At 33.8% G+C, this 12,388-nt stretch overlaps 1 protein-coding gene, 1 long non-coding RNA gene and 1 pseudogene across 8 annotated transcripts; 1 reads left to right on the forward strand and 2 right to left on the reverse strand.

The window, feature by feature from the left end:
• Positions 1–368: 368 nt before the first annotated feature.
• On the reverse strand, positions 369–3,835 carry LOC142164781 (uncharacterized). 7 transcript variants are annotated; one of them, XR_012695801.1, is made up of 4 exons: positions 3,652–3,835; positions 2,278–2,770; positions 1,713–1,987; positions 369–622 (listed from the first exon to the last, which is right to left on the reverse strand). It is a non-coding gene; the product is annotated as an uncharacterized LOC142164781 (long non-coding RNA). The 7 variants fall into 7 exon arrangements; XR_012695803.1 differs by having other exon boundaries at positions 2,278–2,514; positions 3,652–3,828; XR_012695802.1 differs by having other exon boundaries at positions 2,722–2,770; positions 3,652–3,818.
• A 3,569-nt stretch (positions 3,836–7,404) lies between these two features.
• LOC107829312 (uncharacterized) lies at positions 7,405–8,622 on the reverse strand (annotated as a pseudogene).
• A 475-nt stretch (positions 8,623–9,097) lies between these two features.
• Positions 9,098–9,732, forward strand: LOC107829311 (uncharacterized). Its single transcript, XM_075223565.1, has 3 exons — positions 9,098–9,103; positions 9,241–9,487; positions 9,635–9,732. Exons 1-3 carry the CDS (start codon positions 9,098–9,100, stop codon positions 9,730–9,732), a joined length of 351 nt encoding a protein of 116 aa, XP_075079666.1.
• The last annotated feature ends 2,656 nt before the right edge of the window (positions 9,733–12,388 follow it).

The following is a 12,388-nucleotide window of genomic DNA, read 5'->3' on the forward strand; positions in this document are numbered from 1 at the left end:
ATCTGAAGTGAGCTGTATTAAAAGTCAGTTAGCGTAGCTCGGGAGAGTGCGTCTAGTAAATTGTCATAATTACTCGGGAGAGATTTACGGTAATAAGAGTGCTCATGATCGGTAGAGAATACTTAGGCAAAATTATAAAAGACATAGCGATAAGGATTCCGATAATTGGGGAAATCATAACTCTAGACCTCTTTAATCTTGTCTCACCCTTAGTATATTTAGTTGTTAATTGAGTATTTTAATTTGTTAGTTAATTAGTTAAACACAAGAATCTAAATATCTATAAGTTAGGAATTGTTCAAGCTTGTCTTTTTGGTGATAGTGAACAGTTGTAGCTAAACCTTAGTTCTCGGTGGGATTCGACTCCGAACTTGTAAACCGGATTATATTTGCAACGACCGCATTGTCCTTTTTATAAGGCATAGTTGGGCGTGATCAAACTACAAAATTGGCTTGGATGCAAAAGAAAGATTAATAATCATGTACTAATGGTTTCACAATTCAGCAGTCCGAGCCCCTTGAAATCCTTGGCGCAAAAGAGCAATTGGAAAGGTAACAACCGAAACTGCTGAGAAGGGATCCAGCGTTCATTTGTCAAACTCCCAGATGACTCCTCCATCCTCTGCGATCAGAGAGCAAATCAACTTAAAGACAAACCAACAAATAGAGGAAAAGAGAAAATTACTGTAAAGGGCAACCTGGTGCACAAAGATCCCACGTTCACGGTCTCGGGGAAGGGCTGATTGAAAAATACAAGATAAATCAAACAAATGATGTGCTGCACTAGAAAAGGTTTCTCCATGGGACTCAATTGAGTGTCTTCTCTACCATTGTCAGGCAGTTTTCAAATTAAAATGCCATTTAAGTGGAGTTGGCTGCTGGGGAAAACTTACCAAATATGATTTCCTTGATTATTAGACAAGGATAGACACTTGTAAGCAAATGTTCTCAAATATTCAAGCATGGATCACCAAAAACGTGTAGAATGATGGATGGGGCAGAAAAACATAAGGCAAGAGAATAACTAGCAAGGTACCAATAACCACATTTCAGGGAAAGACGGAACATAATGTAATCAAACAGTTAAAAGTATAATAATAACTAGGAGTACTACTTTCTTTGAATCCTTGTTAACAGAGGTATGCTCCGTGAAATCAGAGTAAGCCATAATGCTTTCTTGTTGGATGTAAAATTACTGATTTTATGGGAGAAAAAATGGAGTGTAATTGACGCAACGGAGATGTGCCTGGAGAACTACTCCGAGTTCAGGATATGCTGTTAATTTTACACTTTTGCCTTTGGCACCCCACAAGGGCTTTTTGAGGGAGATTATTTCCACATAGTCGGTGTGAGTCATTCTCAATTGCACGAGGAGAGTAGTACAGAGTAGAAATCTTATATAACAAGCATTTACGGCGTTCAAACAATTTAACAGCCAAATCTGAATAATTGAGCAGTATCCTCAAGTATTTTGATATAATCTAGAGAAGGATTATATGCATTACAACATAACACATGTTTTCTGGGAACCCCAAGATAGCTCGTTAAAAGACTCTATATGCTATCAATAACAACGGACAAATAGCACCTTACAATATGCCTTCAAACAAAGCTCGTAAAGAAGGCATTCCATGATGCTCAAATACTAAAACTGGAAACGGATGACATATACACGATTCAGTCTATTTCGAATTATAGTAGAAAGTGATTACCTTTTATCTTCTTGTTGATCCAAACTTCAAGCAGCATTCCTGCACCAACACCAGCAGCAATAAATGACCCGTAAAAGGCGATGTTGTATGGTAAGGATCTTCGTGGAAGAAAATAATACTCAGGAACTTGTCGAATTTTTTTAGGTAGCCGTTTCTTCACAGCTGGTCCAATACCAGATTCATTACTTTCTGTTCCACCCAGACTTTTCCAGTCCATCTCTTTCATTGAGTCTTTTGGCTGTTCGGCACACATTACAGGACCCTAGCCTAGTACCCTGTTTATAAATGAAAAAACAAAAAGCTTTCAGAAAGATTAGAGCCTAAATTTGAAATTGAGGGAAGTCTTGGCACACTAGTACATTACAACATTCACTCATACAACAACATTTTGGTTTTTCATTTTGAAGATGGCTGAACCGTTTTAGGCTAACTTTTTTTTATGACAATGGTGTTGGGGCCAGCTTATGTGCACCTCGACTATGCCACCGGATACTCTCCCTCCAACCAGCATAAGTATCAAGTGACTCTATTCACAAACACGCTTAGGCATATGGGAAGAACTCACCTAGTCTCTTTTGCCTCCACCGAGATTTAACTTGAGACCTCATGATTCTCCTCCCACTTCATTTACCACTACGCCACACCTTTGGGTTAGTTTGTAAGCTACAATTAAGGCACGTGTCCCCACCTATTCAGTGTTTATGAATGACAGCAGGAAACTCATTTCATGGAAATGAAATTATGTTCCTAAATGATCTGTATACTCTTGACGGTAAGCAAGTCTTGGGTTGTTAAACTTGTCCTGTTATTATTTTAAGTTCATTAACTCAGATTAGTGAATCAGCTTTAACCAAAAATCTGGATCTCCAAGCCAGAAGACAAATTGAACAAAAATAAAGTTGAGCAACTTCATTTATCAACATATAAGCTTGTCCCCTATATTAAATGGATAAAGAGAAAAGTAGAAGTGGTTGATTCAGTGTAGCTAGCAAGAAAACTAGCATCGTACTGTTGCTCCTTTCAGTTATACTCATTTGCTTCCTTCTGATCATCCTACTCTGAAAGTCCAAATTCAATCAAAGCTTCTGTTAACATTGGAAAATGAACAAGTCCCACCCGTATAAAAGTTAACATAATAGGGATTTCAATTCTTACTAATTCTAACAGTAAGTCTTTACAAAAATTTCAACAGTAGAAATCAAGAATTACAATTGGACAAATGACATGAAATGAAATTACAATCAACAGTGTCCTGTGAAATTATTGACGAGGACTAACTATGCGAATCCATAAGCGAAAGAAAATGAAAAGTTAAGACAATTTTTTTTATCTATGCATTAGCAGAAAAAGGGATTAGGGCTTTTGAACAGCTCGATTTCAATCAAAGACAGAAATTGCGAGGAGGAGAACAAATTCGACGCAGTTTTGATTGCGTGGTCTTGGAAAGTAAACTGGCAATTAATTGAATTTAGGGTTTTTGAAGAACATACAGCTCGATTTCAATCAAAGACAGCAATTGCGAGGAGAAGAACAAAGCAGTTTTGCTCGCGAGGTCAACTAAAAATAAACTGGCAATAAGGAACAGTAAAGGAAATTTACGACAAGGAAATTACATAATTGTGTCTTCCATAAACATAAAAAATAACTTCACAATAATCTCAAGACTTGTAGTGAAATTCTACCTTTTATTTTTTCTTTAGTTTGTCCCAATTTGTCCTACACATATATGGATTCTTCTGCGCAATTAGTATTTTTCCTCTTTTATATCCATCAATAAATTATATCGAAAGTTGAACTACGAATGAAGAATTCAAATTGCTATGTATAAGCAAATCATAAATCAGAAGGGGAGATTTAGCTCTGATCAGCAATAGAAATAAGCGGAATAGAAAGTAAATGAGAAAACAAAATATATTGAATACAAATAGAAATTTGTTACCTATGGCGCGTGAGGAGGGGGAAGAAGAAAGAAGGCGCAAGAAAGAGGAGGCTTATTAGGACGACGACAAGGAGCCCTAATCACTCGAATTGGCAGGCCAAAATCACTCGGATTTTGGGTCCGAATTTTGATCCGTTAACTCAACTGGTGGTAGTCCTTCGGTTTTTTACTTTCACTAGTCGCACTAATTTAGTGAATATACCACTTTTTAGAAAATAAATATACTACTCCTATATATATATATATATATATATATATATATATATTTATATTTATATTTATATTATATTTACTTAAAAGGCTTATCTATAAAACCTTCCATGTTAATTTTTCTATTTTTTTTATTTTCATTCACCGCCAATATGAAAACCAATTTAGGCATCTAAGAGTTTTTTCAACTTAGAAAAATAATTTACTTGTATGATAAATTTGATAAATAATTGAATTGGATTTTTAGACTTAATTATTTGGTTTTTACATTAACAAATTTATTTTTTGTTGATTCCAAGTTTTAAATATTTAATTATAACTTAAAAGAGATTATAATTATGTTACATCGTTCCAATAAGAAAATAATTATATAAGTCAATTAAAATTTAATTTGTTTAAATTACTGAATAAATATTTCTAACAGTTCAAATATGAAATAATCTTAGTTAATTTTCAGTCCTAAATATTAAAATAATTAATATGAAATATATTATAATTATGTTAAATAGTTCTAATATGAAAGGATTAAGAAGCTATTAGCTAAGATAGAACACCAAAATATTGGTCAGCAATTCCCATATAATTACTACGTTTGACCCAAAAAATATATAATGATACGACATTTTATTATAGTATCAATAAGATTTTGTTAATTGAATCCTTCCTTTGGTATCTAGCATTAAAGTTTTTACTAATAAGCTTTAAAGTAGTTACCGTAACAATGGCTGCATATATATAATTTTTAATTTTTACAGCACTTGTAGAATAAGATTGTACTTGTTCCAATGCGTAATGCTTTTTCTCTTTGACATCCTAGCTTTCGTTTGTAGTCTATATAAGTAAACTTTGATTTGAGTTTAAATTTTTAACTATTAAGATTTTACATAATTTAAATAAGGAGGGATTTTGATTACTGAATTTTAGCTAACTTGAAAGTTTAAAATATTAGGAAAATAACTTAAATTACTATTTTGTCCAGTGTAAAATCTGTTTTTAAAGGGTAAAAAAGGCGAACAACATTTCGCTAAGGGTCTTCGTGCTTTTAATATAGTATAGATAGATTATTTTAAAAAGGGTTTACGTTAATACACAAATTATGGTGTAATTTAATATATTATAAAAAAATATTTATTTTTAAAATTTATTTAATTTAAGTAATTTGATTATATAAATATTTCTTGTACTGTCAATATACTTAACTTAAATGCTGATTTAAGAAAGACAAGATTGTGAACAAGTAATTTCCGGTGTCTACTATGATGCTTCGTCTTTGGTTAACACTATTATATGAAAAATAACTTGATTTAGAAATTGGAGGTTTACTTTACCTCAATTGCAGTGATATCTTTCTTTTATTTAGCCAAATTTAAACACAAGGATAGAAAATGTTACAATATGAATGATATTGTTATGAAAATTTGGTAGCCTCGTAACTAATTCGACCAAATATAATTTTTGCTAATCCCTGTTAGCTATGTTAAATATAAAAATTACCATTTCAAATTAATTTACTTCCATCCCTTCAACCCTCCATGTTACACCTCAACCATACATGGAGATAATATATTTGAAATATATGATGCAAAAATCCATGACACTAGTTAAAAAGTATGTTTCGTGCTCAATAAACTTGCGATTGATTTTCTCCTTATTGTGCATTCATTTCCAAAAAATGAGAGATGCATATCTTTAATCATAAATAATAAAAATTTATTTAAATTCACGTGTAAGACGCACTTGTATGGGCCAAAATCTGCCCTAAGGAAATTTGGTGCAAAGCGGCACTAAGAAAAGGATCGGTCGAGGTCGACTAGGAAGCAGTGAGATTCGTAGTCAGGCTGTCAACAACGACCAAGGTCGAGCACCAAGAACAGAATAATACGGCTAGTTTTTGTAATAGGATAGTAAGGAAAATATTCTATTGAATATTCTCTGCACTTGTACTATTATGGTTTGTTAGACCATTTCCAATCCTAACACCAAATTTCACACCAAAATGGTGTAACACCCAATTTACTCCAATCACTAGAGAATTTGCCGCACTTTGTGTGGTTACAAATGACAGAAATGTATAGTTAGAAATATTTTTTTTCTAAATTTTGTTGAGATAAAGATATTTTTATTGCATAAAAATCAATTTATATGGTGCAATACAAATTTCTATTTTAGTTCTCAATCCTCTACAGAATTCGAAAAGTTTTGTTTCTTTCTATTTTAATAGTCCTTGAACTCGTCTTATAAATAGAAAAAGGTAATTCCATAACTTACTGAAATAAGGACAAACAAAACATTTCAAATAGATCTTGCTTACAGTAAGTTCTCTCTTTTTCTTTGATACCAATTTAGTTGCGTTGCCCTTCAAGCATCAAGAATTTAAAGTTCAAAACTTTTAACTAACCCACAAAGAACTCAGCTTTTGTATTCACATAAGAAGAAGAAAGGAGCATCAAGAATCTAAAGTTAAATTTTTTTCCTAAATGACCAACAAAAACTTAGATGTGTAGAGTCAGTCTCATAAAAGGAAATAAATCTAAAGTTCAAAACTTCAAACTATTTCAGTAACGGAACAATAGAAGAGTAACAGTCATTGCGTCTCTTAGTAACGGAACAGAACCATTTCTTGAAAAGGCTTTCTTCCCTCAAGATTATATTGTGCCGCTGCTGAATTTAATGTCCAACTTAGAAAGTTCATCTTCAGCCTCTAACCAAAAGTGGATACCTACTGGTACATGTACAGTTTAAAGAAGAAAAAAATAAAGTGAGAGTCTGACTTGTTCACACACACGTATTGCTCAAGTGACAGACAGGCCATGAGTTGAGCTCTCTACAATTCAACAAATTTGAATAAGTTGGACAGAAATAAAAAGACCGAGACATACTTCACGTGGGCATATAGCATCACAAGAGAAACCTTTCAATAGCAGGAGTTTAACCATGTCTTGGAGTACATACCTTAGATTGCGAAATCGAGCTAATTTGTAGATTCTTAATAAGAAGCGGCGTTTCAATATGGTGACTTTTTTATTTTCAGATACGGATTTTGTGAGAATTTTGAAATCGCCGCTTTATCTGTTTCCTTATTATTAGGGGCTGTAATTGAGCCTAATTTTTTAATAGTAATTGATTGATTTGTTGAGTTAAAATCAGAGGAAAATTTTGAAAAACTGAGAAATTAGATAAATATATTTGCTGGGATATGAGAGTGCCACATCAGCTTTCCATTCCCCTGCTTTATATATATATATATATATATATATATATATATATATATATATATATATTACACTATTTTTTTTACACCAAAAAAGAATATTTCTTCTTTCTCTTCTATATTATATTATTATCTTCTATTTAAATTTTATTTCCTTCAAACAAATTCTATCTTTTTTCTTTTTTCCATATAATTCACATTCACCACTTATATAATCATTTATTACAAAATTATTTTAAAGGATAAATCAACTAAAAGTGAAATCATTGATAAAAGATAATTAAATAAATATTACATCATAGTCAAATTTAATTTAAGTACCACATAAATATTCAATTTTCGCCTCTATTCTCCCATAAATGCTCGATTAATGCATTACGAAGTGCGAAATACGCATCTTTATCCTTAATTTTTTTTTTGTGTTGAGCTAAAAATTGTTCAAATCAGTGATCTTCATCTACTGCCATTTCTACCGTAGGAGCTGGACATTCACATGCATCTTCAATTGGTGCATTAAGATCACGCTCGTCCTCAATTATAATGTTGTGCAGTATAATATATGTGGTCATTATATCACGTAGCACCTCTTTTCTCCAAAAACGTGATGGACCTGCAACAATTGCAAAACGAGATTGCAAAACTCTGAATGCACGTTCAACATCTTTTCGACATGATTCTTGTTTCATTGCAAAATATTTCTTCTTTGCTGAACGTGGCTCCCGAATAGTTTGCACAATAGTAGACCATTTTGGATATATACTGTCAGCTAAATAATAACCGATGTCATATTCTTTTCCTTGAATAACATAACACGCTGGAGGAGCAATACCATTAGCGAGATTGGAAAATAAATGTGATGATTCTAAAACATTAATATCATTATTGGTGCCGGGCATACCAAAATATGCATGCGATATCCAAAGGTCGTAATCAGCTACAACTTCAAGAATAATTATTGGGGATCCACTATGACATGCATATTGTCCAGCCCATGCTGTTGGACAATTTTTACATCTCCAATGCATGCAATCTAAACTGCCTAGTATTCCTGGAAAACTACATTGTTCACCGATGTACAGAAGCCTTGCAACATCGTTAGTTGTTGGTGATCTCAAATACTGATCGTCAAAAACCTCTACGACAACTCGACAAAATCTCTTCATGATTTCAATTATAGTTGACTCTCCAATTTTGACATATTCATCAGTGGCATCTGCTGGCAAACTATATGCCAACATTCTAAACACAGCTTTAATTTTTTATAGAGTGGATAATCCAAATCTACCCACCGCATCAGTGCATTGTTCGAAGTACATATCATGACCTTTAATTGCATCAACAATTCGAAGGAATAAATTTTGGGACATTCGAAATCAACGACGAAACATACCCTCATTAAAGTGTGGATTATCCGAAAAATAATCGAGAAATAAATTATTATCAGCACCATCCCGATCTCGATGGATTACCAAGTGACCTGAAATGGAGCCAACTCTCGTAGGATAATTATTTTGATATTCTTGGAAATGCTGCAACATATAATTGTTCATTTGAGTATTTTGCATGAATAGTTGCTGCTCAACTTCATCATCGGCAGTGAAAGAGATATTTTTTTTTGTTTTTTTAAAGATAATTTAGAGAATGAGGAAATCTATCCTATGGTTGATATTGGGATGAAATCCATCCAACGGTTGATATTAAGATAAAATCTATCATTTGTGTCTACTGGGAACATACTAATCCATAACCACAACTAGCTTTTATTTTTTTGTAATTATATAATCTATTTTTCCTCTAATCAATTAAAAATGCCCGTCGATCGGCAGGATACACTACAAATGAAAATAAATTATTATGTCAAGTTTATTTAGATGTTTCTCAAGATTCTGTAATGGGAATCTATCAATCTAAAGATAATTTTTGAAATCGATTCGTCGCAGCTTACAATCGTGGAAAGGAAGAAAATTAAACAAAGATCGGTGCAATGTCGACTTCAAGCAATTGAGAAGGCTGTCAGAAAATTAAATGGATGTATTCGTCAAGTCGAAAATTTAAATCCAAGTGGTTCTTCCGAAAAAGATATCGTAAGTATTTTTTTAGTTACTTGATTATACTATATTTATATATATTTGCTTATTGTTTATCTTACTTTTACTTAAATACTGCAGATTGCACAAGCAAAAACTTTACTTATGCAAGATCCGAACTTTAAAATAGGCTTTAAATTTGATCATGTGTGGGATATGATGAAATATTTTGAGAAGTTTAGCGATGTTGATTTTGGAAGAACAAAAGTAAGAAAGCATGGCTCTACTTATGTATCATCGGAGTCTGAGGCTCGTACTCCATCTTCACCGTTGGTATCGTTTCCTAACTTATCATCATTTTCACTAAAGTTAAATGAGGATGTTGCAGGTGAGGCCACATCATCACAACGACTTATTGGGGTAAAGAAAGCAAAATTGAAGAGAAAAATTGACGAAGATTAAGTGAAAATGATCCAATCGGAAAATAGTCGGCTTGTTGAAGCGATGTAAAAGTCAAGTAACTCAAGAAATGAAGCTTCGAGACAAAAAGAATACAAAGAGGAAAATAAAATTTTATTGACGAACTTGAATTCCATTGACGATCCAAATCTTCGTGAATTTTTGCGACAATAAATAAAACAAATAATCGATAAAAGAAGTCAACAATTTCAATAACCACAAGCACAACAATATTCTACCCCGTTTTCTCAAATTTTTGGTACTTTTGGTGCACCTGGAAATGACATAGCGGATTACTAAACTTATGTTTTATGTTTTTTAATGTAATTTCAATTTTAATGTATCCTCCTTTGATGTACTTTTAATTATAATGTATTTTTATTTTATGTATTGTTAATTTTCTTTTTTAAATTTTAGTTTTCACTTTTCAATTTTAGCAACATTAGATATCTTACATTTGCATTTTTCATTTTTAAATAATGGTTATATTTCTTTTTATACAATTATAATAATAGTAAAATTAACTTATAATTTTATATAAATATAATATATACAAAAATTAAAATATCAAAAAAATAGGATATAAAATTAAAATTATAAAGATCTTAATATAAAAATTAATTGTATACACAATATATGATAAATTAAAAATCTAAAAAAGTAAAAAGATGAATAAAATAATAATAAATTAAATTTGGTGTTGATGAATAGTGTCACACCAAATTTGGTGTGACACTATTCACACACTAAAATTGTGCAAGATTTGGGGTTCCATTGGAGCAAAAACAATACCAAATTTTACACCAAATTTAGATTTGGTGCAAAAAATAGTGCACCCTTGGAGATGCCCTTAGAGATATGACTCATATAAATAGAAAAAGAGACAATAGTGTAGGATATGTAATATTCACTTGATAAAAATACTTTTTGAGAAGAAGATTCTCTCTCTAGCAAAGATACAAACTTTACATTTTCATCAAGATTCTTACTCACATTATTCCATACTTTTACATCAATCGAGAATAATTCTAACATTCTAGGATTTGTCTGTCATTGTCAGAAGGAGGAATCATCCACCTCATTCATTATTAGGTGAATCATTCTACTTATTTACATAAATACCATTTATTGCTTAATATTCCCCTATTATTACACACATCTTTTGGAATATTAAATGTGCATTACTCTCAGTTTTCCACCGACTTTATCTTACTTCAATGGGGCTTATGAAATAAAAGGTGAGGATATAACACCTAATGCCTCTCCCAAGCGAGGCGGGTCACCTCCTCCCCACGGCAGTATCGCAATGTACCGCAGTAAAGGAGCTTCCACGTCCGTGATGGAAGAGACGCTGCCAGCATTAAAAAAAGGTCTTCGAGTCTTGGCTAACTGACACGCTAACCAGCATCTCCACAAGCCCGCTCAGGATACAGTTATAGAAAATGCAAGGACTTGCGTTACACCAACAACGGGCGAGCAGCATGGCCCGTTTCCTCATTCGATGACAGGTATTACTCACAACACCGTTAATAGTGCAGGTGACGACACCTCACAGCCATTTTGAGGAAAATAGAAGAAATGGAGAACGAGAACAAAGCACTTTGGGACCAAATAAGAGAAAACCAAGAAAGGGTCGACAAGATAACAGGTGCCCCAAAGCTCTTACCAAAGAGAGATGTTGGTCGGTTCGTCGAGCAATAATACAGTGATGAATCCACCCTACATGCCATACCAAAGACCTTAAAATGCCGCCCTACCTGAAAATATATGATGATACGATCGATCCCGAGGACTATGTAACTCACTATGTCACCGCCGTGAAAGACAATGACCTCGCCAAGGAACAAGTATCCTCCATTTTGTTGAAAAAATTCGACGAAACCTATACAAGAGGACGTATGACGGCCCCCTGGAAAAATGCACTTCCAAATTGTGTGGTCTGCACTTTCCTATGTGTGGCCGCACTCACAATTATGCGACCGCACTTCTTTAACTGCATCTATTTTTTCCTGCAATTGTCTTATACTGTGAGTTTGAACTTAACTGAATTTTGTTACTATGTATTGGAGACAATGGTTAGATCTTGTGGAAGAGGTGATACATCAAAAGGGAGGGGTGAACCCTCCCGAGGCCGAGGCAGGGGTAGCATGCCACTCACAAGTGCAAAGAGCAATAGCAAAGAAAGCAATAGCCGGGAGAGCCCCGGAGCCTGCTGAGTCCAACTCATATGTCCCATCTAAGGATGCATCAGAAGGCAATTCAGTGCAAGAACAGCCCGATGCACAGTCACAGCAAGGCAGTTTTCGAGTATACTCTAACTTAGAGATGAGCCTTCCACCTCAGCTAGCTCTTCTAAGGATTCGGAAGATGGCAGCCAGGGTTCAGAGCCCTCATCTACTCATACCCCCACCTCACCTGTTATAGTTAATGATGATGATAGTATTCTGGATGATAGTCGAGGAGGAGATACCCGAGTTGCCGGTGGTGAGAGGTCGAAGAAGAAAGAAGTATGGGAAGATATATTTGTGAGCCTGACAGCTTTTAATAGATTCCGTGAATGGTGGACTCAAAGATCACTCACTCATGAGCATAAATTTGATTTGAAAGATTTGGATAGATACAACCCCAATGTGGCAAGACAGTTCCGATAGAGAAAAGGGTGGACATGGTTCACTCAAAGCATGGTGGATGCCAAGGAGCACTTAGTCCGGGAATTCTACACCAATATGGCGCATATCAAGAAGGGGACTAAGGTGACAACGATGAGGAATTTGAAAGTTAGATTTGATCAAACCTCCCTGAACACATACTTGGGGCTGAGGATGTGGTG

Source organism: Nicotiana tabacum, chromosome 10 (assembly GCF_000715075.1).
Source record: "Nicotiana tabacum cultivar K326 chromosome 10, ASM71507v2, whole genome shotgun sequence".
Classification (NCBI taxonomy): domain Eukaryota; kingdom Viridiplantae; phylum Streptophyta; class Magnoliopsida; order Solanales; family Solanaceae; genus Nicotiana; species Nicotiana tabacum.